This window comes from Podarcis tiliguerta (genome assembly GCF_965153285.1).
Source record: "Podarcis tiliguerta genome assembly, chromosome: Z".
Lineage (NCBI taxonomy): Eukaryota > Metazoa > Chordata > Lepidosauria > Squamata > Lacertidae > Podarcis > Podarcis tiliguerta.
Window position 1 is genome coordinate 12,827,146 of NC_139553.1, and position 25,934 is coordinate 12,853,079.

At 46.1% G+C, this 25,934-nt stretch overlaps 4 protein-coding genes across 9 annotated transcripts in view; 3 read left to right on the forward strand and 1 right to left on the reverse strand.

Annotated features, from left to right (window-relative positions):
• Nucleotides 1–25,934, forward strand: part of LOC310669651 (E3 ubiquitin-protein ligase RNF183-like) — a 172,787-nt gene that overhangs the window by 113,933 nt on the left and 32,920 nt on the right. The gene's annotated exons all lie outside the window — the stretch shown is intronic.
• On the forward strand, nt 126–9,618 carry STPG3 (sperm-tail PG-rich repeat containing 3). The gene is made up of 7 exons (XM_083424015.1): nt 126–316; nt 1,107–1,174; nt 2,435–2,578; nt 4,573–4,661; nt 6,045–6,156; nt 7,387–7,512; nt 9,442–9,618. Exons 1-7 carry the CDS (start codon nt 129–131, stop codon nt 9,573–9,575), a joined length of 861 nt encoding a protein of 286 aa, XP_083280141.1. The 5' UTR covers nt 126–128; the 3' UTR covers nt 9,576–9,618.
• On the reverse strand, nt 10,462–17,330 carry RPL12 (ribosomal protein L12). Its single transcript, XM_083424134.1, has 7 exons — nt 17,190–17,330; nt 14,366–14,439; nt 13,342–13,440; nt 11,833–11,914; nt 11,207–11,293; nt 10,679–10,791; nt 10,462–10,564 (listed from the first exon to the last, which is right to left on the reverse strand). The coding sequence occupies exons 1-7, from the start codon at nt 17,224–17,226 to the stop codon at nt 10,559–10,561; spliced, it is 498 nt and encodes a 165-aa protein (XP_083280260.1). The 5' UTR covers nt 17,227–17,330; the 3' UTR covers nt 10,462–10,558.
• The window catches only part of LRSAM1 (leucine rich repeat and sterile alpha motif containing 1), a 34,447-nt gene continuing 25,996 nt past the window's right edge, over nt 17,484–25,934 (forward strand). The window contains exons 1-6 of one of the 6 annotated variants that reach the window (XM_083423631.1): nt 17,484–17,870; nt 20,184–20,408; nt 21,660–21,716; nt 22,920–22,964; nt 23,793–23,870; nt 24,409–24,477. In XM_083423631.1, coding sequence (XP_083279757.1) covers nt 20,337–20,408; nt 21,660–21,716; nt 22,920–22,964; nt 23,793–23,870; nt 24,409–24,477 — 321 coding nt within the window. In that variant the 5' untranslated portion in view covers nt 17,484–17,870; nt 20,184–20,336. Of the gene's footprint in view, nt 17,871–17,973; nt 18,250–20,183; nt 20,409–21,659; nt 21,717–22,919; nt 22,965–23,792; nt 23,871–24,408; nt 24,478–25,934 lie in introns of those variants that run through there. The other 5 variants (XM_083423634.1, XM_083423633.1, XM_083423630.1 and 2 more) reach the window with 5 other exon arrangements.

A 25,934-nucleotide genomic window follows, 5' to 3' on the forward strand; every position in this document is an offset into this window, starting at 1 on the left:
CTCTGTTGATCATAGGTCTGCACCTAGCTGGACCGCCCTGCCTCATCTATTCCCCACCCTTGGGGAAAACAGACACCACCATGAAACAGCACAGAACGCATGGAGCCGTGGAATGAGAGAACCCACTGATGTCACACAACCTGCAGCAACCATTCTGCCGGAGGGGAAGCATGGGGAGAGTCAACATTGCCCAGCTGTGGAAAATGGAGTTCCAGCAGAAACACATCAAGTTCATGGCCCAGATGTACCTGGACACCAGCCAGAAAAGGAACACCAAATCTCAGTTGCTTTTAAAGAGGCACCACCATTTGTACCGGTAATGCAGGCAGAGAAGGCCTCAGGCACTTGCCACTATCCCCTACTGCATGCCCCGCAAGGCCAGATTCGCACCTAACCCCATTAAGTTAAAATGGGATGGATTAGTCTTGCTGGACCAGAACCAACAGTCCATCTAGTCCTGGAATGGGGAACCTCAGGGCTAAGGGGTCACACACAGCCCCTGAGGCCTCTTTCTATGGCCCCCAAGACTCCCCACATGCCACAAATACCCTCCCCATACCCTCCCTCAATAGCCCTGCATCGCACCCACCTGCAGGGATTTTGCCTGGGTGGAATGTGTCCTTGAACTCTGATCATGCCTCTTGCCTGCCTGAATGGAGGATGGGGGGGGGGGGTGTTTGTGCAGAAACTAGCCTCTTTTGCCTCTGCCCCATCCTGCAGCACAGTGGCCAACTGGATGCCTGAGTGCAAATAATATTGATGCATTCTTTCTATTTCTATTTGTTTTTACTGTGCTACAATTCTTTTTTTTAAATGTTGGCAATAGCCCGGAGTGCTTCCCACAAGCATCTGGTTGGCCTCTGTGAGAACAAAGTGATGGATTAGATGGGCCTTTGGTCTGATCCATCTGGGCTTGTCTTATGTGCTTACATAAGGAGTGTCAGGAGTATAGGGAATAAATTTCAGTATAGCTAAATAAAATGGTGGGATCCAGCAAATGCCTGATTTCGCCCACTACTGGCACCAGTAGTGGCATTTACTTTTTCCTTCCATTTCCAGCTGCTGGGACAGCCTCTCCTCATTTGTTGCTTGTGTTTTGTTCTCAGAGGTCGCCTGAGCAGGGAATCTAGCTCAACACCGTTCCTCCCAGAAATTAAGTTCGGAAAGCAGAGCAGTAAGTAGGAAGGAGGTCTGAGAGACAGAAAAGAGCAATCCAAGGCTTTCTCCCCTTTGGTTTGTGGGTGCCCAATAGGGAAACCAATAGTGCAATTTCAATGTAATTCTGTAAGGTAGAATTGGCAACTAGAAGCCTCCGTCTGCCCCAGTAGCAAGAAGACCTGTCTTTCCCGTATTGGTCTCTACAGCCGCAGCAGGCACTGTAACCTTCCAACAGTTCCACTTCATCCCTAAAGGCACACTTCTCCAGTCTCCTGAGACAGACAAATGTCAACAGTCTGAACTAACAAAATCCACATTTTAGCTCACAACAACCTTGCAAGGTAGATTAGACTGAGAGACAGTAACTCACCAAAGATGAACCATTGCATTTCATGTCTGAGAAGATTTCTGAATGCAAGTCTACTCATTGCAAGTCTAGCTATTGTGCCCAGAGGCAGAACTAGCTGCCCCGGCACCCGGGGTGGCATGCACCCAGGGGGCGGGGCTAGCATCCCAGGGGGTGGGACACATGTCCCAGGGGATTTGCTGGGTGCCGCAAGGCTCCGGGGGGGGAGGGGCGCCAGCCACCTCAAGCGTCCTTGGAGGGCACCGCCCACGGCGACGGTCGGGTAGGTGATGTCACCCGGGGCAGGCCACACCCTCCTTGCTCAGCCTCTGATTGTGCCACGCTCTCTCTCAATTTCAGGGCCTCTCTGTCTTCCTTATTTTAGACACTTGCAATACCTATTGCCTTGATGGGTAGATAAATCTGCAAAGCCCTGCAGCAGGACTGACAGAAGCAAGTACTGTATTTATTGCATGGCATGGTCAGCTTAAAAGTAACCAGTAAAACCAGCAACAGATAACATGGTAGGGCAAACATCACATATTTCTCTTAGGATCAAAAATACAGGGTCACCATTAAAAAGGCCCTGTTTATAGAGCTGAGGGACTTTGATGGTAGGTAAAGCAAGCAGCCTAAGAAGCTGGCCTTATGGAGTACAAATATGTAACACATGCATCGTAGTCCAGAGCTGGGGAAACTCCAGATGTGGTTGTTCTCCCACTCCCAACAGTCCCAGTAAACATGGCCAAGGCTCATGGATTACTGAAGTTGTAGTCCAACAACATATGCAGGACCACGGATTTTGCATTCTTGTGTTAAAAGCATAGGGGCAGGAGGACAGGCTCTTGGGGCAGGGGCAGCCAGGAAGCCTCCTTGCAGGGCATTCAGATCCCAACCTGCATCAGCTGAATGATCTTCTCTTTGCTCCAGGTGGTCGCATATCCCCAGAAGGCCGCTTGTCGATGGCAGTGAACACGGACAGCCCTGGGCCAGCAGCTTACTCGGCCTGCAGTGTGAACTTCCGGCAAACCAGTGCTCCATCCTACACCTTTGGGTTGAAGTCACCTTCTAAAGGTGCGAGTGAAGGGAAGGGATTAAGAGAGCATTCTTTCAGTTTCCACCTATTCATGAATCAATATAGTCTGTGTTTAGGCCACTAGACCAAAGGTTTTCAACATTTTTGAGAGGCCATCTTGGATCTATCCTCCGAGAAGAAAAGCACAAGCCTTTGTTTCCTCTTGGCTAGTTAGTTAGTTTAGGATTAGAAACTCTTCTGTCTGAGTTACGTCCTTTCTACCACAGACAACTTCATTGTTTTTATCTACCAATATTGCTTGGTGTGTTGTTACAGATAAGGCTATTCATTTACAGCGTTGCATGAATTTGCAGAGCTTCCTAAGAAAAATGGCTTATTGGATGCAATTTCTCCAATGCAGAGGGTAGGGGAAATCCTAGGGCTAGCATGCTTGCAGCTGAGACTTTGAGAAGGGAGGTAATTTTCTCGCTCTGGGTAGAGCCAATAGAAACTATCATATTGTTGTGCCTACATTTCCCAACCTGCCTTGAGGTCTCAAAAAGGGGGAAAGGCACTACAGTAGTACCTCGGGTTACATATGCTTCAGGTTACATACGCTTACATACGCTTCAGGTTACATACACTTCACTAACCCAGAAATAGTACCTCGGGTTAAGAACTTTGCTTCAGGATGAGAACAGAAATCAGCAGGAGGCCCTATTAGCTAAAGTGGTGCTTCAGGTTAAGAACAGTTTCAGATTAAGAACGGACCTCTGGAACGAATTAAGTACTTAACCTGAGGTACCACTGTATTTTTTCTTAAAGGAGCAGCATTGTTATTCCTTCTACCTAATATAAGTGCTTTTTTTCTAAAAAAAAATGTTCAGAGGTACTCTCATTTTCCTACTCATGTTGAAATACTGCCTCTCAATGAGGCCAAACTTATATTCACAAAATGGTTAGAGGTATGCGTCCCCCTAGAAAAAAAGCACTGCCTAAATAACTGACGCTTGTGGGGGCAGAACATGTGTGATTACAACTGTTAAGGCCTACTTTCTGGATACTGTATATTCACAAGTCACACTTTCCCCCAAGAAGTGGGGAACCTGAGGGCCACATTTTCTAGTAGGCAACCTCCTGGGGGCCACAATGGCAAAGGATGTGACATAGACTTACTGTAACAAAAAACAAATGAATAGCTTATTCTACCAGCATGCGGCAATGGAACAGCCTGGGGATGCCCTGCTTTCTGTCACCTCACCCTGTTACATGAGTAGAGTCAGGGTCATCCCACCTATGAGGCAAGATGAGGCAATCGCTTCAGGATCCACAGGGGCAGCAGATGTGGCCACCAAGGAATGCATCATCCAACCCCACTTCTGCTGCCACTGCTGTCACTAACTGTGGCATGCTTCATAGAGGCCAGATCTGCTGTCTCCTCAGCAGCCCCACCCTCAAAGCTGCCTCTACAACAGCCTCTTGGTGAACAGATGGCACTGCTTTCCCCCCCCCCCTTCCTGCTGTAGATCTTTAGAATTGTAGAGTCCCCCAGGGGTCATCTAGTCCAACTCCTTGCAACTCAGGAATATCAACTAGATCATACAGTGGTACCTCGGGTTACATACGCTTCAGGTTACAGACTCCGCTAACCCAAAAATAGTACCTCAGGTTAATAACTTTGCTTCAGGATGAGAACAGAAATCGTGGTCAGGCAGGGGTAGGCGCCGTTAGCTAAAGTGGTGCTTCAGGTTAAGAACAGTTTCAGGTTAAGAACGGACCTCCAGAACGAGGTACTTAAGTACTCCAGAACTAAGTACTTAACCCGAGGTACCACTGTACATGTTCCTGATGTAAGTGTTCACTCACCTCTTCATCCCAGGTTGGGGAGGGGATGCCATTTTGTGGTTTGCCTCAGCTGCCAAAGTGTCTTGGGCTGGCTCTATGTAGGCTGGGTCCCAAGTCTCTTGGGATGACAGTTGGGGGCCTGGTTCAAAGTTCAAGGCTCTGTGACAACACTGATGCTGCCTCAACCTTGTCTGTTCTGTTTCTCCAGAGGGCGGAGGGCGGCGTTCTTGGCAGAAGTCTTGGTTTTTGAGCAATAACCCGTTCATTAAGAAAGTGGATTTTAGCAACGAGACCAATGTAAGTGTCACGCATGGGGGTGTCCCTTTTGTGCTATGCCCCACCCAATTCATATAATTCAGTGACATGCTTCATTCATTAATTCAATGGAATATTTACAACCCTCCCTTTCAAAAAGTGCATCAAAGCAGTTTACAACATGCAAAACATAAATAAAATAACGGTATAAATAAATAACTCCATAAATATCCATAAAGCGTAATATAAAGAATCAAAAGATGCAGGTCCCGGGGCCAGTCTCCATGTTGCAAAGATCAGGTAGCAAGACGTATACTGTATAAATGCTAGTGGTGGCCTTGTTGTACAGTGGTGCCTCGCAAGACGAAAAGAATCCGTTCCGCGGGTATTTTCGTCTTGCGGTTTTTTCCTCTTGCGAAGCAAGCCCATTGACGGAGTAGCGCTATTAGCGCTATTGACATTTTAAGGGCTAAAAACGGCTTTTTAAGGGGGGGGGATTAGCGGTTTTGCTGCTAAAATGCTTTTAGCATTTAATAGTAGAGAGCCAGTGTGGTGTAGTGGTTAAGAGCGGTAGTCACGTAATCTGGGTAACCGGGTTCGCGTCTCCGCTCCTCCACATGCAGCTGCTGGGTGACCTTGGGCCAGTTACACTTCTCTCAGCCCCACTCACCTCACAGAGTGTTTGTTGTGGGGGAGGAAGGGAAAGGAGAATGTTAGCCGCTTTGAGACTCCTTAATGGGAGTGAAAGGCGGGGTATCAAATCCAAACTCTTCTTCTAGTATAATAGTAATACCCCGTGCATCTGACTGGGTTGCCCCAGCCATTCTGGGCAGCTTCCAACATATATAAAAACATAATGTAACATTATTAAATAACTTCCCTATACAGGGCTGATTTCAGATGTCTTGTAAAGATTGTAAAGTTACATATCACCTTGGCTCAGGGTGTCACATAACTCAGTTACATGACTGCCTCTAACCGTGGAAGGCAGGGCAGAGCCGTCATGGTTAGTAGCAATTGATAACCTTATCCTCTTTGAATTTGTCCATAGAATTCTTTTAAGCATCATTTCAAGCCACCAGGGCCAATCCCTGGGGATAATGGGAGCATCTGTGGACCAAAAGTTGGGCAAGGATGCTATTAGCACCATACATTTAAAGCACTAGAATATCATGGCTTCCCCAAAGGAATCCTGGGAACTGTAGTTCATTAAGGATGCTGAGAGTTGTTAGGAGGCCCCCTGCTCCCTGTCACAGAGTTACCACTCCCACAGTTCCCTGGGAAGGAGGATTGATGGTTAAAGCATTCTGGGAAATGTAGCTCTGTTGAGTCTCACTGGTCATATAGCCTTTATGCCCCTCCACCATGTGGGTCCCCCTCCCCAGGAAGGATCATGCAGCTCAGCTGTCCCTCTGTTATTTGCAGTGGCCCTCTCCTTTCCACTACGGCCAGCCCCTGGATGTCAAGCCAGCCAACCTGCCAAACAGCCCCCATTTCACCATGGGACAGAAGGGAGAGTTCACTCTTGTCAGCAAAAGTAAGAACATAATGGGTACCTTAGTTTATCAAGAGGTATTTATTTCATAGAATTGTAGCATTGAAAGAGATCCAGGGGGTCATCTAGCCCAAATCCTTGCAATGTAATTTTTAATATTTTTTTTTACAAATATGGGTCACAAAACTATGACCCTGAGATTATGGGTCTCATGTTCTACCAATGGAGCTATTATCCTTATCTGGGTCAAGGTGTGCCCCAGGACTCTATTCTCACCCTTTATTGCCAGTCAGGAAGCTGAGCACTTGCTGAGTGCAAACTCCAGATTTTTACCAGAAATTTGCCTTCGGTAGGGTTCCTCCCTTTTTAGTGAGACATTGCCAGTAGCTAACACCTGTGCTCCAAGATTTGTTACGAGGCCAAGTCATTTGGGACCAGTTACTTGCACATTGCCTTCTCTATATAAACCCATTTGACCGCTTTAATTTGCAGATCTGACATTGTTACAGCTGCCACATATTTGTTCTGCACTTGCAAGAAAATAATTCTTTTGTTGTTATGGGACCCACTTTGGAACTTCTTGCCTATTGACACCAGGCAGGCACCTATGTCGCACTCTTTCTACCACCTGCTCAAAACATTATTGTTTAGGCCAGCCTGACCAGAGACATGGATGCTGACAAGATCTAATCTCTTACTGTTAATTTTAACTACAGTATTTTAAATTATGTACATGGTTTTAACTGTTTATTCCTCAACATTTTAAAACTGTTTTTGTAAGCTATTTAGCGTTTTTCCTACGTTCAAACAATACCATTTTGTGTGGGGGCTGCATTCCTGACCATGCATGAAGGCATGTAAACCTGCTCCACCCATTATGCCCCTACCCCTTTCTGTCCCCTTTTCCAGCCACTTCCAGGCTGCAGGTATGCACATGTGTAGGGTCAAGCTTTATTTGAATGTGTGCAACAGGGGTTGCCTGCATATAATTTTTGTTTCATAAATACATATGGTATCTACACTGCCCATTTAACTTGCCCTCTTCACTTGGGTCCACTCAACACTACAAGGGGGTGGGCAAGAGCAGCATAAGTTGATCCTGGCAGTAACAGTAAGGGGAGCTATGCTAAGCATATCCAAGAGGGTCTCTGTCGGGGTTGCAGCTCTTCAAGTCAGTGCCTGGCAATGCCAACTTCTCCCTTCCCTCTCCATTAGTATCTGGCACCACAAATTGGACCGGCTTCTCTCTCTCACCCCTTATCTCTTCCCTAGATAATATGATGGATCCAGCACCCAATAGGTACAACACAGAAAGTGCATACAAACATGTGATGTTTAGATCACCCTCTATCATCATCAGCCCTGCACGAAACACTATGCACAAGTGGTCCAGGAAAGGTGAGGAATGGTAACAGGTTCCCTCCCACCACTCTTTTAACTACCGTATTTTTCGTTCTGTAAGATGCACCAGACCATAAGACGCACCTAGTTTTTGGAGGATGAAAACAAGGGGGGGGGGGGGGAATCTGAATCCCAGAAGCCAGAAGAGCAAGAGGGATCTCTGCGCAGTGAGTGGGATGACGGCTCCCCCTGCCCTGAAGAGGCTGCACGTGGCTAAGCCAGAAGCTAGAACAGCGAGAGGGAGCGCTGCGCACCTACACTTTTACCTTGGAAGTCAAACAGCCTAGTTCTCGAACGTTTTGGCTCCTGAACAATGTTCCGGTTTTCGAACGTTCTTTTGGAAGCCAAACATCCAACGGGGCTTCCACTGCTTCCAATTGGCTGCAGAAGCTTCCTGGAGTCAATCAGAAGCTGCGTTTTGGTTTTCGAGCATTTTGGAAGTTGAACAGACTTCCGGAATAGATTCCGTTTGACTTCCAAGGTATGACTGTATATAAAGGGGCAGAGATTGAATATTAATAAGAGTTAGCAGTACCCCTGACCATTGCTGCCATCATAACATTATGATGACACTCAGCTCTATCTGCTGATGGATGGCCACACCAATCCATATGACAGTCACCTCCTGGCTTTACTGTAATTCGCTCTACATGGGGCTACCCTCGAAACTGTCCCAGAAACTCCAGTGGGTGCAGAATGCTGCGGTGAGGCTCCTCACGGGGCCCCTGCCATGGGAGCATACTCACCCAGTGCTTTACCAGTTGCACTGGCTCCTGGTGGAGTTAGGGTCAGGTTCAAGGTACTGGTTTTGACCTTTAAAGCCCTTTGTTGCTTGGGGCCCTCTTATTTATGGGACCACCTCTCCTGGTATGCCCCACAGAGGACCTTAAGGTCCATGAAGAACCATAGTTTAGAGGTCCCGGGCCCTAAGGAAGTCAAGACTATCCTCCACCAGGGCCAGGGCCTTTTCAGTGATGGCTCTGACCTGGTGGAATGCTGTCCCATGAGACTAGGGCCCTTCAGGATTTAACCTCCTTTTGCCGGGCCTGTAAGACAGAGCTATTCCGCCTGGCCTTTAATTTGTACTCAGCCTGATCTTTTATTTCTCTTTCCTCTCCCTCCCCTTTTATGAAGATTACCAAGTAGGACTAATTCAGCCAGCTAGCCCTGTTGACTATCTAATGTTTATTGGATGGATTTCCTCCAAATTGATTTTTGAACTTTATTGTTATTCATGCTTCTATACTGTCTTTTATGCTGCTTCTATGTTTTATTACAATTAAGTGTTTTAAATTTGTTGTTAGCCGCCCTGAGCCCGGTTTTCTGAACCGGGAAGGGCGGGGTATAAATAAAATTTTATTTATTTATTGTAAGTGAAGCATCACCCAGCAGTTGGTTCTGTCAGAGGCAGTATGTATCTGAATGCCAGTTGCTGAGAATCAGTGCTGCTCCTCTCAGATCCCACTTGCAGGTTCCCAGAGGCATCTGATCAGCCACCATGAGAACAGGATGCTGGACCAGACCGGGCTTTTTGGCCTGATCCAGTAGTGCTGCTCTTATGACTTCTGCAAACTTTTAGATGGTGGTGTGATGTTCCTTTTTTCTTCCAACTCCCACCGGCCCCAGGCAGCATGACCAATGAGCAGGGATGATGGAAGTTGCAATCCAAAAGCACCAGCAGAAGTTTCCCCACTTCCCCTGTCTATTTGCTAAACAGAAGTTTTCTGTTTAGCAAATAGACAGGCTAGGTGAAATCAGACTAACCTTTGCAAGGAGGTAACGTTTTTTATAGTGACTGCTGGTTAAAAGCTTCAGTTGGTGCTGTTGCCATGCCTGCTTGTTGAGTCTGAGCCCCAAAACATTTATGTGCGCAGTTCTGGCCACTGCCATTCAGTTACCTTCTTCCACTTTCTTCCTTGGTTGCAGACACCACCCCTGGTCCCGGCACTTACAATGTGGAGAGAGGGCACATCGCTCGCCTACCTTGCTCCCCCAGCTTCTTCATCCAAGGCGTGAGGCGACCCAAGAAGCACGAGACAGGGCCATTTTCAACGCTGTGACACCCCCCCACCAGGAGTGTGATTAAAAGCCTGATTGCCCTGACGCTGCATGCCCCATTTCTGCCCAGTGTTTAACATTCCAGGCAGCTCTTCCAACTTTCAATACAGGCTCAGACTTGTTAAAAGCACAAATCCTGTTATCTTAGCCATCTGGGTATCCACCTAACCTGAATTAAAGCGAGGGGGAATAATGTACATAAATTTAAAAAGCTGCATGGGTATACTAATTTAACAGCAAAGCAGAGAAATCTTATTTGTGCAGTTGAAGGACCAACACAATTTCATTCTTTTTTTTCTTTACAAAATCAGCTTCCTCAATCTCTGCTCCTGCAGTGTCCCACCCTAGCAACTCCTTAAAAAATAGTGGGGTGATGGGACTCCCTAAAGTCTGATCAGAATATATACCATTCAACTTAAGCTGCAGAGTTTTATAACTTGGAAGGCTCCACAACTTAAGTTGAAGTTCAACAGTGAGACTATTGATGCCACCGTGATGTTGTGGGGCTGTTTCTTCTCCCCATTCCTGTCTTAAGACCTTCTAACAACAGTGCTTCACCATGGAGAAATGACACTGTCCAAAAAGTAAAAACAAATTAATTTTATGGCTGAGTGGGGACATCAGCCCTAATTTCCAGGGTCCAGATCCAAAACTCCATAATCACCCATGGTGTTAAAGCAACCTGTGGTCCTATAAATGGCAAGGAAATCATGTTGATTTAACTATTTTTTACAGGCTTACACATCTGGTGTACATTTTTAAAGTGCAGAGTATGAACACATGCCTGCTCACACTCTAGGTAACTGGGAAGAAACCCAGCAAGAACAGCAGCAGAACCTCTAACACGAGAAATACTCTTGATAGAAGTACACATCAGAATAAGAGCCATTATCACCACAAGTGTGAAACTGCATTTATTACCAATATTCACCATACACCATACAGAACTTGCTTAAGTTGCATCATGTCCATTCAGGTAGCAGCCTTAGCTCTGTAGGGAAGGAAATAAGTTTGGAATTAGAAACAGATAATTCAATTTGGTACCAAGGTAAGGAGAAAAAAAAACAACATATGCAGCCTGTTTCATGGGAAGGCAGGCACTTACTGGAGGACATTCAACTGCACCACTATTGATGTCATCGATTACATCGTGAGGGTGTCGCCCATCGATATTGCAGCCAACAGACTGGGCTGTTCCTAAGATCTCCTTAATGGTTCCTGTAGATGGGGCAGGAAAGTACATTATGTCATGATGGCTGCTGCGCTCATGACCTTACTGCCAAATGGTCAACAAAGCATAGCTTCATGCAGATTAGACTCCCTGAATTGAGTCACTCCAGCTCCAACTTTACGGAAGGTATGGGTAGCGAATATAGGTAGACATTGCTGTTGGGACTACTACTCCCAGAATCCCTGATGAAGGGCCATGCTGGCTGGGGATGATGGCAATAACTTGAGTCTCACAGGACATTCAAAGAAATCAAGCAAAACTTGGGGGGGGGGCTGTAATAGTGAGGTACAAGGGGGCCTGGGAGCCAAATAAAGCAGCTTCATTTGCTTCAGCATTTGTTACATGGAACTCATGAGCTTGTCATACATCCAGACCCTCCACCCTCACCTTCCCTGCTTTTACCTGAGAGTTCCCGGGCCAAGGATCGGTGCCGCATCTGCCGGGCGATGTTCACGATCTCATCAAAGCTGACATTGCCGCTGTGCTTAACTGTAAACAAAGAGAGAACTCACATTAGTCAAGCTTTGGGAGCAGACGAGCCTCATCAGCCAGTCCTCTTAAAAAATAAAAAGGGACTGTGGCAGTGTTGTTCTTGCTCTGTTCCCATTCTTCGGCACAGAGTTACCCATGAAGAGAAATAACCCTGTTTCCTTGAATGGGGATTTCCTCTTAGCACACCACTGGAATGTACAAGCCACAGATGAAATCAGGCAGGCACAGTGGCAGGTGGCTGTTGCAGACAGAACTACAGCATCACACTGATCCATATAATATTTCAGCTGTTTTGGCACTGTAGCTTTCCAAATTTCCCATTTACCCTCATACAAACCAGATTTTTAATGAGCATGATTTAGGACATTAGTACAGTTCCTCGAAAGGACCTCCTGGTTCTTAGAGCTAGTTGGGAATTAAGTTTTTAATCACTCTATCCTAAATCTCTGCAAAACAAACCATGGTTCTACTTTCATTTTCATAACTGCCCAGCTGCAATTCACCACCTAAGCACACCACCACCACCGGACACTCACTGTTTTTCTGCTTTTTTCGATCACGGGGAGGCTCCTTCAGAGCTTTGATGATCAAGGCAGAGGCTGATGGGACCACCTCGATCTAGAGAGCAAAACAGTCCAGATTTGAGACTTGTGTGAGGCAGGGATGGGAAGGAGGAGCAATACACTGACTACAGAAAACCTGGCATGGAAAGAAAAATCCCACCCTCCACCACAGCTCCTCCCAACTCCCAGGGCTGTATCTAACAAAGTTTTCTCATTCACATAGGGACTTCTGCTTGTGCAACAGAACACCCTCCTCCTTTCTGCCTTCTGAGCACCTATTCAATCTGCCCATGAGAAGCAGACATTCTGTTGCAAAGGCAGAAGGCTTTGTGCTAGTAGAACGCTGGATGACAAAGCATTATTTCACATACACACTCCTAAAACTTTTTAATATGAATTTAACTTATCATGAAACAAAAGCACCCTCTTCTGTAAGGTTTGTGTCCCCAGTTTTTCGGCACAGGACTCTCCATGGGTCAGATAGAAGAGTTCTGCTTCCTAAGCTGGGGTTTGTTATTAGCTCACCACTGGAACATGCCAGTCACTGTTGCACGAAAGGCATGGTGGCGGGTGGCTGTCAGGAAAGCCCAGGGCCCCCCAGGATCTTAGCTCTAATCCAGGGTTTATCACGTTTCGGAGCTGAATCAAGGTACACATCTGTATAGCAAGGGACAAAAACGACTGGCCTGCCTCACAAGGCTGTTACAAAAAATGATGCCAATGCTAAATAAAAGGCAGCATGCATAAATGCCAAATATTGCTAGGAGCCAAGGGGAAATGTTATTTGGGGACTAAAAGTCAAGTTCAAAAGTTTCTCTAGCCAAAGGCAGTAACAAACTTATAGCAATAGCATTAATAAAATAATATTGACCATAGATCTGTTAATTAAGCAAACATCCATGATGAGAAGATACCAGAGACACCAACAAGCTTAAATCTAGCTTGATTTCAGATTAAATGTAAAAAAAGAGCTCAGTTGAGGAAAATAATAATAGTCTAAATCAGGGACGTCCAACTCCCAAAAGACTGCGATCTACTCCCAGGGAAAAAAACCGGTTGGACATCCCTTGTCTAAATCATCTTGACATGCTGTTTTCCAGAGCTTGCAATTACCCAATTCCACATAGCACAAGAAAACAATCAATATACTTTAACATAGAATAGCGTCTGACATCCCTGATATGATGAACTACAACTGCCATATATCCTGATCACTGGTCCTGCTAGCTAGGAATGATGGGAACTGTAGTTCAACACCTGGATACGTTGCAACCACCTAATGACCAGGACCGTGTTTTTAAGGTCTGGATCCAAAGACCTCCCACACAGCAAGCTGCATGGCACTCATTTTATCGACCTCGGAAGGATGAAAGGCTGAGTCAACCTTGCCAGGATCATGGTTCTGTGGCACTAGCACAGCTGGGCATTTTCAAATGCCAGTGCTTTTGGCCACAGACCCGTCCTTTGTGGCGTTGTCTGTACCTGAGCTTGCCTGTTCTGGATGGTTAGCTTAACCGTGATCCTCAGGCCCTTCCAGTCGCCGGTAGCCTTGGCAATGTCATCACCCACCTTTTTGGGAGACTAAAAGAAAAAACAACAGCAGGTATAACTAATGGGATACTTAAGTCCTGTCCCCCCAAACCTCCCCTCTAATGCAGCAACTGACCACAGATTTAGGTGCTTCACTAACTACATTCTGCCTCCTTAAGTCTCAAGCCTTGCAGCAGCACCCAAACAAGACATGTGGGAAACCTGCACTCCAGACATACAATGCTTGCCTTGCAAACAACCTTAAGGTTTCTATTTGTTATTATTTATTAATAAATTAAATTTCTATGCTATCTCAACGATGATAGGGCGGTGTATAATATAAACAAAATATCTATCTAGTCCACAAGATATTGTCTGAGCCTCATCTGCATAGGCAGGTGGTGATACATTGCATTGAGAAACTGCAGGGGAAACAAATTCTGAAGAGCTTCCTTGCCTACTGTGTCCTAAAGGGGTGTCCAAAACCAGCAAATAGGTAATTTAAAAGCCTGCAGGTATGTATAGTTATACTTCAAGTATTTCCACTCCCCAAATCAAGTTGCATAAAAACAGAAATTAAGAAACTGCTGGGCAAGGAGAATTTAACTTACCAGTGTACCACAATTTCATTTAAACAATCCAAAAAATTTTACAGCAGAAGCGTGGCAGAAAATGTGCAGCTGGCTTAGTTGCCTGCCTAAGCCAACTGGCACCGAAAAGTTTTCTGCATGTGTTTAAACTTTAAAAAAGGTACCCTGCTGAATCTCTATGGGAAGAGCCTTCCACAGGAAATGGGCCAATAGTGCTACTTTGCCTTCAGAATTTGAATTGTCACCACTTGCATTCAGCAGCAGAACTGGACAAAGTTTTCATCACAAGGCTTTGGGTTCTGAACAGAGGTCTGGATAGCTGCAACTGGCTCTCTATTCCCACTTTACCCATTAGCATTTCTGTGGTTGAATAAGAACTGACTTACCAAACCCAGTGGCCCAATTTTTGGAGCCAGAGCTGAAGTGGCGCCAACTTCGCCTCCAGTGCATCTTAAGAAAACTGTAAGGGGGGGGGGAGGAGAGAGAAAACCAGCACTTTAAATATAATTATAAGCCACTGTGGTATCATGGCAAAACACCAATACAAAAATTCATACAGAGGGTAAACTGCTGGAACATAGTAAGAGCTTCACCCTAAAGCAAGGTCTCACTTCCCTTTAGCTGAGATTCCTGCACTGCAGAGGGTTGGACTAGATGACCCTTGGCGTCCTTCCAACTCTATAATCCTATGATTCTAAGAACCATGTTCAAATTTCAGCTAAGCCACAAAGCTGGGTGACTTTCAGTCTGACATTCACTTGTCTTCCAGCACAGCCTATTTACACAGGGTTGTTCTGAAGATAAAAATAATGCATGCACGTAAAAGGAACCATATCAACATGCTGCTTCAGGGCCTTTGTAGAAAGGTTAAAAATGAAGCAAATCCTGTTGGCTGGACTAGATAGGGCTAGTATTGTTCTTAATATATCAAGAGCTGAATAACTTAGAGAGTTTCAATCAAGACTATGAATCCTACCACTCCCAAACGATTTAGCACTCTTTGATTTTCATGTAAGTGTTAATGCACTTAACACAGAAAGTGAGAATATTCAGTCGTTGGTGTTCCAGAGTTATAATAATCAGGTCACAGTGCGGTTTGCCAGTCTGAGTACATAAATACTCTTGGATGTGGTGCAAGATATCTAATTTTCAAAGATCGGAAACTATAAACATAGTACAGAAAATAAATGCAGAGCTTGTCCGCTGTCATGTACAGGTACCAATACAAATGCATACAAGAATAGATAAAAGAAAAGAAAAATACAACGGGGAGGAAAACCTAAAAACCGAGAATACAATACACTTATCATTTATAATGTATTTTGTATGTGTTATATCTATCTATCTATCTATCTATCTATTTAAAGTACTTGTGGCATTTGAATGAGATAAAAGAACACCGGTCTAGGTAATTTTAAAAATATGCCACTAACTTGAAAAGGGGCATGGAAGGTTCTGTGGAGAAGCAAAGCAAATAAGGGATACAAGTGGGGGCTAAACAGTACAAATTGAAAGCATTTGCTGATGATCTGGTATTAACTTTACAGGAGCCAGAATCTAGTACTAAAAGAGCATTGCAATTAATTCAAGATTTTGGCCAGGTAGCAGGTTTTAAGTTAAATAAATTGAAAACAAAGGTGCTGGAGAAAAACTTAACTGCAATGGAGAGAGATAAGTTTCAGAAGGTGACAGGATTAACAGTGGTTAAGAAAGTGAAATACTTGGGGGTTAATATGACTTCTAAGAATGTAAATTTATTTAAAGATAATTTTGAAAAATGCTGGTCTGAAGTGAAAAAGGATTTAGAAATATGGTCAAATTTGAAATTATCACTGCTAGGCCGAATTGCTGTTATAAAGATGAATGTACTGCCAAGGATGTTGTTTCTGTTCCAAACGTTGCAAATTCTGGACAAAATGGACTGTTTCAAGAAGCGGCAGAGATATCTCTAAATTTGTCTGGCAGGGCAAGAAACCGCGAATAAAATTTAAGATACTAACAGATGCTAAAGAGAAAGGTGGATTTGCCCTGCCAGACCTTAAACTTTATTATGAATCAGCCGCATTTTGCTAGCTGAAAGAATGGATGCTTCTTGAAAACACTGATGTTTTGGATTTGGAAGGTTTCAACAATGTATTCAGTTGGCATGCATACTTGTGGTATGACAAGGTTAAGGTCCATAGGGACTTTAAGAACCATATTATCAGGAAAGCACTGTTTAATGTTTGGATAAGGTATAAGGATTTGTTAGAAAATAAAACCCCAAGATGGTTGTCACCAATGGAAGCAAAAGCATTAAAAAAACTCAATATGGAGGCCAAATGGCCGAAGTATTGGGAAATTCTGGAGCAAGAGGGAGACAGGCTAAAACTGCAGAGTTTTGAAAAATTAAAAAACAGAGTGAGAGATTGGCTCCATTATTATCAAATAATGGAGGCATATAAATTGGACAAAAAATTAGGCTTCCAGGTGGAAAAATCAAAATTGGAAACAGAATTGTTAGAACCCAAAGTTAAAAATTTGTCAAGAATGTATAACTTGCTGTTGAAATGGAATACTCAAGATGAAACGGTAAAATCTGCTATGATTAAATGGGCACAAGATGTTGGACATAACATTATGATGATTGACTGGGAACAGTTATGGACTACTGGTATGAAGTTTATGGCATGTAATGCCTTAAAGGAGAATTTAATGAAAATGATTTATAGGTGGTACATAACACCAGTCAAGCTGGCAAAAATTTATAATTTGCCTGATAACAAATGTTGGAAATGTAAAGAAACGGAAGGTACCTTTTTTCACCTTTGGTGGGCGTGCCCAAAGATTAAGACCTTCTGGGAAATGATATATAACGAAATGAAAAAGGTATTCAAATATACCTTTCTGAAGAAACCAGAGGCCTTTCTCCTGGGCATGGTCGGCCAATTGGTGTTAAAGAAAGATAAAACTTTTTTCATGTACGCCACAACAGCATATAATAAATTTAATTAATATATAAAACATTTAATAAATATTATTTTTAAAAAATAGAAGCATAGCAAATAAAGGCTATAAAGCAAGCTGAACACGTCATTTACACGTGCCAATCGGCCCCCCGCCCTCACCGAGATGTAGACGTTACCACTCCATAGGCCAGCCCAGACGAGTTCATCGCGCCCCAACCCCAAATAAGCAGTCCTCCAAAACGCTTCGAGCCGAAAGACTTACCGACTTTGATCTCGTTGGGGTCGAACTTGGGCGGCATGACTGCGAATTGGATGCCAAGCTAAGCTCCGAGGAGGATGGCGTCGGATTCAGGAGAGCGACCAACTCCTCCTCGCCCGTAAGATCGATGTGGCAAAAGGACCGCTTGCGTGCGATCCCGCGGGATATAATATCTAAGATATCGCGAGATTACACTCACCCGTCCTCTGAGGCTTTGAAGGGTGAGTCAAAGGAAGTCATTTTAGGTTTGGCCAGGAGGGACGGACCAAACTTCCGGTCCTTTACTGAAAAACCACCGTCTTCTCTTCGAATTCATAGTACGTAGTGCTTCTCTACACTTTAGTATCTCTACTTTGCGTTGCTACGTCCTTGCCCACCAACCCTCCCGCCGTCCAATAAGCACCGTTGCTCTTCCAGCCACAACCTCGCGAGACTCAAAACTCCCTGCCGCCATGTCCACTATGGGCATTCACTGTGGAGGAGCGAGGCTGCGGTCTCCATTTTAGATGTGGGCGAGAGACCGAGGTCTGTAGGCACAAGAGATCGTTCTAAGGTGTAGCCTCTGTGCAACAGACCGCGAATATTTCCTGAGCCGGTTCGATGTTTGTTTCTTCGTTTACGGAAGAGAAGTGGGCAGGGAGAAAGACAAAGAGTTTGGCGGTGGTGAGGGAACGGTATGAGCCGGTGAGTACAGGGCGCGGGAGGGGACATTGTCGAGGTGGGCGTGGCCTAAGGCGTAGCTGGAGGCGGGGCTACTCCTCAGCATTCCCCCTCCCTCCCGCACTTCTGGGTGTAGCCAAGGGAGCTGCTGTTTCTCTCCGCCACCCCCGCCGTGTTGCAATGATTGCCTGAGAGCAGCCAAGGCTGCCATTGGGGCTCCTTCTCCACACCCCCTAGCATGACAGGCTTGGCAAAGCCGCACCTGTTGAGCTTCTGCCTACCCGTCGAGACCTCCAGCGCCTCTTGAGTGACAAGCGCAGCCCTGGGCAGTGGGCATGTTTACATAGAAGTAAACCCCACAGTGCATCCTCGTCTCCCCCCCATGGGGATTTCGCCCAGGTAAGTTACTAGTCCTCATGTCCCTGTTTTTCACCCGCACCTCTGATTGCCCGTTGCTGGGGAAACCGCAAGCGCGGGGAGGGTTGCTGCGTTCGGGTCCTGCTTCCTACTGGGGCTTCCTTTCGGGCTTCCTACTGGGGCTTCTGGCCAGCCTTGGACCAGATCCTGCAGGGCTCACCTTATGTTCTTCAATGAACAGCCCAAGCTCTGCATGCAGCCCAAGGCGCGGGCTCCCTAGAAAACAGAAGCGAGAGCATGGGGTGGTGGCAGTGGATCTGACGAAATTTGGTTTGAACCCACAGGATAGAAACCTAGCTTTTATCCCATTTGAATCCGTAGCTTAACAACTGTCCATCTCATTTAGACACCTGTTTGGATGTATGGACTGTGTACATTAATCTTTGATGGTTAAGTCAGCATTGAGGGGATAGTCTTCATGTAAATACAAGCTAGGAAGGTTTTATCTTTCTTCTTCTGATATACGTGCAATCTTATGTTAAAAGCAAAAGCTAGATAAAGAAAGTGTTCAAGGGCACAGTTCTCGTGGAGATTTTGGGGAGTCAGGAAAGATTTCTGCGCCAGTTTAAACCATATTGGGGAACACTTACGATGTGATGCTCTTCCACTGAAAAAAAACAAAAGCTGAATACAGTATATTCTTTTAAAAATAGTCTAGTAGAAACGTTCTGGCAGGTTCCCGACATTCAGGGATCGGAATGGAGAAAGTCAGGACCTTCCTGCAGTTTGAAGTAGCGTAGCGCTGCCTGCTTCATGATAGATGGAGATAGGTCAGATCCAGCATTGCCTATCACTGCTGGGAATCACTTGATTAAATTCCTGTCTGTTGGTAGCACTCAGGACTGTGGCTCATATTTGCTCTGGGGAGCGGGGGTGTGTGTTTTGCCCGTGAGTCCTGGAAGACCTGTTCCCTACCTTGCAGGGCTTTTTCCACTTGGACTGAGAGGATGGGGCCTTGGCTGTTTCCAGCTACAGAAGAACTGACTCTTGGGCTGGTGTGTTGTTTAGGGTTTTCTGTTGCTGTTATTTATATTAATTTTTAATATATCTATTTTAGGTCTTATGATGATTTTTGTGGAAATGGTTCAGTTTGGTTGTGTACTATCTGACACCCTGGAGAGTCAGTCAGTGTAGACAATAATGAGACTGAGGAATCAAAGTGACTCAGCATAAGGCAGCTCACTATGTTATTATGGGAGCTTTTCCTGTCAGTACACACCCATGCTATGAAAAGCTGCCCCTGTTGAATTTCTGACTTTCAGACAGATGTTAAAGGCACTAGTTTAACTCTCATTCTTTGGACTCTGCACCTCAACCCCATGCTCAGTGCCCCAGGCAATGAGCTACCTGATGAATTTTCTAGACCCACTACCTTGCCAGGCTGTTGATAAAACAATGGCAGTCGTCAGCATTGCCACTATCTCCTTTCCTGCATGTTAGAATGAGTGTGAAAGCTCTCACACACAGCAGGAGTCAGTTGCCTTTATTGTACTGGGAGTGGGAGAATTACAGGCACGTTTTGGTCCAGTGGCTATCAGTGGCTGACCCCTTTCTTATACAAATGTCCCAGCTTGTGTAACGACAGGGCAGGAATGTGGAACCTCAGGTCCAGGGGCCAAATACTGCCCTCTAGGCGTCTGTATGGCCCTTTGCACTCATCCCAGGCCACATACCCCTTAAGCCAGGCCTCTCTGCACCACCCCCACCCCCTGGCCAATTTTATGTGATGGAGGTTCACAAGTGGTATCTGTTTGGCTACACCCCACCACTGCAGCCCCTGGAAGCTTTATCACAAGGGAATGTAGCCCTTGAGCCGAAAAAGGCTTCTCCACCCTGAACTACAGAAGGGTTATGAGAAAGAAAATTCATAAATGTGTTTTGATTTATTCTCTCCCCCCCACCCGCCCCCAACTTCTCCAGAGGGAGGCACCTTGAGCAGAACTCGTCCGACATGAGCAGCTTCTTCTCAGACTGACAGAGATGTAATTCCTGTTGCTCAGGTTGTGGTTGCCTTCCTGCCTTTTGTTTCCTTTTTCCATCTCTGAATTGGGATAAAGGGAAGACAAGAGGAAGATGCCGCTCTTCTTCCGTAAAAGGAAACCCAGTGATGAAGCCCGCAAGCGCCTTGAGTACCAAATGTGCCTGGTAAGTCGGCCAGAGCTAGGTGGGCCAGCTGCTGGGACTCTTCAGGCTAGCAGGGGCTCCACTAAGGTTTTGAGGAATCTTCTGGAACCATGAAAGAATGTCATCACCTGGTCTTGTTACAGATGAATCCTAAGCAGGCTGGATGGATGTAGCAGATCCACAGTATAAAAGCCCTGCCGCCATGTCATAATTTGTTTCATAAAACTATGCCAACTCTGGGATGATGCAGCTGGGGGGGTTAGGGGGTCAGGCCCTAGACCCTCAGGGAATCAACTGGTGCCTACTCCACCCACCCACCCAGAAAAACATGCCCCTTATTGGTGGAAAACTCTGCAGAAGAGTCTTTCCACCAGGAGTGGGGAACCAAACCAGCAGAGTTCCCAGCAAGGATCAGGTGAGAGGCAATGTCAGAGCACTCCAAGATCAGGTTTAGCCTGGCAGAAGCTTGGCTAGCAGGCATGGCACCGAGCTGGTATATAGACATTCTTAGTAGCTCTTCCAATCCTGCACTGGTTTTTGAGCTGGAGTTGGTGTAAGCACACCCCAACCACAGCTGAATCCTATCATCTCCCTTCTGTCCAGGGGTCTGCTTGAGAAGATGGTCTTACATCCCAAGGAGACCTTGCCTGTAGTTGGGCATTTCTCCAGATAGACTGGGATGGACCTGGTGTTTAAGGCTTTCCCTTGGGCTTGGGACATGTCCAAACTCAATGCCAGAGGCCAAACTCACCCCTGGTGCTGGTCATCTGTCCTAGGCCTCATCACTCCTCACTCCCAGATGGAGCGTGACCCAGGGCTTGGTGTAAGGCTGGAGCCTCCTGGTCCTTCTCTGATGAGGAGTCCCACTATCAAGGCATGACATCCACCTCTGATTGGGACTCACCCTGTTGGGACACCACATCTGTATTGCCTGCACCGACTGATGGTGGCTCTCTAGGGTTTTCAGAGAAGGGATGCTCCCAACGCAACCCGGGGATGCCAGGGATTGAACCTGGGACCTTCTGCATACAGAAGAAATGCTGTGCCACCAAGCTACAGCCCTTCCCCAAAGTATTTGGCAGGGCTTGGAGCACACCTCTGACAACTGGAGACTTGTAAGCAACATGGGCGCAGTGGGGCTTACTCACACGCCCCTCCCTAAATATACATATATATTACTTTGATTACATTCAGTGAGCAATTGAGATAAGGCCGGCAACCATCTGATTTCTCATTTTTGCAAATGCAGCTCATCTGTCTGTCTCTCAACAGGCAAAGGAAGCCGGAGCTGATGATATACTTGACATATCCAAATGTGAACTCTTAGAGGTACGTTTCCGGTGATGCTGACTCCCAAATGTTGGCCAAGTGGTTGGGTGGGAGACATGCTGTTGACATCAGAACCTAATAAGAGCCCTGCTGGATCAGACCAATGCCCCATTTTGCTCACAGTGGCCAGCCAGATGCCCCAGTGGGACAGCCGCAAGTAGGACCTGCGCATAAGAGCACCCACTCCTCCTGCAGCATCGAAAAGCATTACTGCCTCCAACTGTGGAGGCAGAGCATAGCCACCATGGCTAGTTGCTATGCATAGCCACCTCTTCCATGAATCTGTCTAATATTCTTTTAATCTGTCTAATGAATCTGTCTAATATTCTATCCAAGTTGCTGGCCATCACTACCTCCTGTGGGAGGGAGTTCCACAGTTACTATGCATTGCATGCAGAAGTACTTTATTTGCAGCGATGGTTAAGGATCAAAAGCTCTGCTGGTTTCACTTCTGGGCATTGCTTTGGAACTAACCCCCCCCCCCCATCCTTTGGGCATTATCTTTGAGTTGTGGTGCCACATTCTGAAGAGTGATACCTTTTATTATCATCCTTCAGCAGAAGATGTTATGCAGGAGCGGGTTCCTCTTTCCACCTGTTTCAGAGACAGAACTGCGCTTGACACCCATAACCATAGGATCTGTGTTGTATCTTGACATCAAGGACTAGGAGCCCTCCTGATGTTGTTGGACTCCAACGCCCATCAGCCCCAGTCAGTGTGGCCAATGGTGAGGAATGATGGAAGTTGTAGTTCAACAATTATCTGGAGGGCTGCAGGGTCTCTGTCCCTAGGTGGATCTTCTTGTCATTCTTATCATCAGGAGGTCTGTTCTGCACAATACAGGAACAGGGCCTTTTGGAATGCCCTCCCTTTAAACATCAGACAAGCGCTGCCTCTGTTGTCTGTTCTGTGCCTGTGATGACCTTCCAACAAGTCTTCTAAAGCAGAGATCTTTCCCCATCTGCGTCTGCATTTCAATTGCTTTTATGTAGTTTAATGGTTATGGTGCTTCTTGTTTGCCAACCAGGGCTCCTTTGGGCAGAAAGTGGGGGCCTATAAATCTGATAAATAATGGTAATATGCCCCAAGACAAAATGACCCTTGCATAAAGTATCTCTTTTGTATTTTTTTCTGATCACCCCTCTCTCTCACAATAACATTTTATCTGACCAGCATTTGGTTTCGTTCTATGTCTGCTTTTAGATTCCGTATGGAGCCTTGGCGACCTGTAAAGTCTTGCAGAAGAAGGTAAGGGACATGTTTCAATGCGTTAGTACAGGCTTTGTCCACTGGGCAAAAGCCCTCCAGACATTGTTGCCCTGCAGTTCTCATCATCCCCAGCCAGCATGGCAGTGCTGGCCATGACTGCTGGGAGTTGTAGTCCAAAATGGCTCTGCTGACTGGGGCTGATGGGAGTTGTAGGCCAAAATATCCAGAGAGCATTAGGTTGACAAAGCCCATGTTGACACACAGGCCAATATCATAAAATTAGGTGGTGGCATCTCTATGCATCAGATTCTTCCTGTGTCCTCCCCTGCCAAATAATTTATGAGGCTGGAGAACCCTCTTGTCCACACAGAGCAAGAAATGGCTGGTGGCCTCAAACAATAGTCAAAGCCTCATATGTCCATAGGCAGAAATGGGACCCTTTGAGTCTTGGCCAATGTGCTTTTGAATGTGTAGCGATTCCCTCTCCCTGTTGGGTTTTAACTTTCCTCAAACACCCTGGAGGGTTTTTCTGGGAGCAAAAGCAATCCAAGCCTATACAGTGTCTTGCTGGCAAGGTCCATTTCTTCATTGTCTCCCGCTCCAGATCACTTGTTGCACTGGTTTCCCAAATCATAGTGGCAGGAAGCCATGATTTAAATGGGTGCACTGAAACTGCAGGCACTTCACTCCCTCTGCCCCTCTGTCTCGACTCCCAGGAAACAAGTTTGGGTTAGCGCTACCTCTGAACCCAGGTTCACCATTTATTTCTCTCCAAGCAAACCACAAGTGAATTAGCCAAGAACAAACCTTGATTATGGCTCCCAGCATCACTCTGATAATATCCTCTCTGTATCTTTCATTGCTTAGGTGCTGATTGCTCACACCAATTGCTTGACATCTCTGACCCCTAAATCCTGTAGCATCCTGAATCTCGTAACTGTGAAGGTAACTTGAAACTCTTTTTTTTTTTTTTTTTTTGCAAATGACTCAAGAGGTAGGAATGAATCATTGAGTGGAAGCTTCTGGACCTGATAGTGAAGAAGGCACAGAACCACTGTGTGTGTGTTGACAGAAGGGGGGCTCTTGAAACCAGGTCCCATTCCAATGTGATTTTGTTCCATGGCCTGTTTAAATATACGAGAGACCTCGGAGAGAGAAGGGGAAGGTGTCAGAGATACACAGAGAAGAATGGGAGGAAGAGAGAAGCAGGGTGTCACAGACCAAGAAAGAGGAATAAGGGGATGTCAGGGACAGAGAAGTGTGTGAGAGAGAGGGGAGGGTGTGGGTGCCAAAGACAGAGAAAGAGGAAGAAGCAGTTTGTCAGAGACAGAGAAGTGAGTGGTCCGCTCTCCGCTGGCTTTGGCCTCTAACAGGTTAGTGCTGAGGGAGTGTGGCCCTCAATAGGGGAAAAAAGTGTTCTCCAGCCCTGCTATGAAGGCTTACCAGATAAATGAACAGCCATTTTCCTTCTCTGCCCTTCCAGGTTTTAGATCTACATGACAACCAGCTGACCTCACTTCCTCCTGATATTGGCCAACTGACGTCTCTCCAGGTAAAAGAGACAAAACACATCCTGGGGGAGAATTCTGTTCAGAATTGTTTCTCGTGTGCAGTGTCAGTGTGGTGACTCAGAAAGTATGGGAACTTTTCCATCTCTTTTGGGACCGTGAAGGCTCAGACTAGCCCCTCAAAATGGGATAGTGAAACCAGGGCCTGAATGGAGAGCCTCCTTATTGCTTGAGGCTAGGACCTTGCTGGGTGAGTTATTACAGAGCAGAAACAGAGAGAAACCTGTGTGGAACATCAGCCCGTGTGACTGGCTGCCAGTGTGAAACCTTCTGATTGGCCAGGTGTCTATGAATACCAAGAGCTGGACATTCCAGTTTTTTTGTTTGTTTTAATGTTTTTATATCCTGACATTCTCTCAAGCTGGGATTCACAGTGGCTTCCAACATTCAAAACAATCATTGTAAAATACAAATAAAATCAGACGAGTTTTAAAAATAGCTTAAATACATCAAAACACAATTAGAACCAGCGGTTAAAATCCAGTTTGCCCTGACAGCAGCTGAATGATCAGTATCACCTGCACCTTAGTTTCCAAAGGTCTATCCGAACATGAAGATATTAGTTTATTGGTGGAAGGATAGCAAAGAGGGAGCCAGTATAACCTCTCTTGGGAGGGAATGCTACAATCGGGGTGCAGTTTCTTTCTTGTGTCACCACAAGCAATGCTTCCAATGTTGATTGGGCCATGAGAAGGTGCTGCCATGGACTGGCTGGACACAGAGGAATGGTGGAAGGCACCAGCTGGGGAACCCCCAAGGGACAAAGTTCTCAGAGTCCGGGGATTGGTGGTGGGACGACAATGCGTGGTCAGAGGGAGAAGCCTGGAGGAGGAGGTGTTGAAAGCTGAAGCACTAACAGGTTCTAGTGAGCAGGGAGAGTCTGTGACAGAGAGAAGTCCAGAATCAGAAGTAGAGGCAGAAGCAGGACAGGAAGAAGACCAAGAGGCAGAGAGGAGTCAGGCTGGTGAAGAAACCAGGATGTCTCCCCCTCCTGCTGCCACAAGCTCTGCTCCCCTTCCCCTGGTCTCCCAGGACCAGGAGAGGCACAAAGAGGGAGGAGCAGAGACAGGTGCATTGGTAGAATCTCAGATTGCTCAGGAAGGATCTTGGGAAGAATCTAGGGGAGGAGGAGATTTAGGCAGCTGTGGGAAGGTGGGGACCTTCAGCCTCCACAACTGCCTTATAGGGGCAGAGTTGCTGTGCTCATTAGGCCTGACACCCCTCATCTGACCTTGTTTCTTCTAAGAAGGAGTTAACTGCATTTACTCTGTGTGATTTGTTGCTGGCTGGCTCCCTTACAAGTGCTCACCTGAGGATCTTAGCACTTGAGGTTTTAGCAGGGTCATCAAAACAAGACGTTTTGTCTCCTGCCCTCAAGACCAGGCTGCTGAACTCAAGAGACTCAGCACTCTGTAAAGTGCACCCTCTGATTTGGATTTCA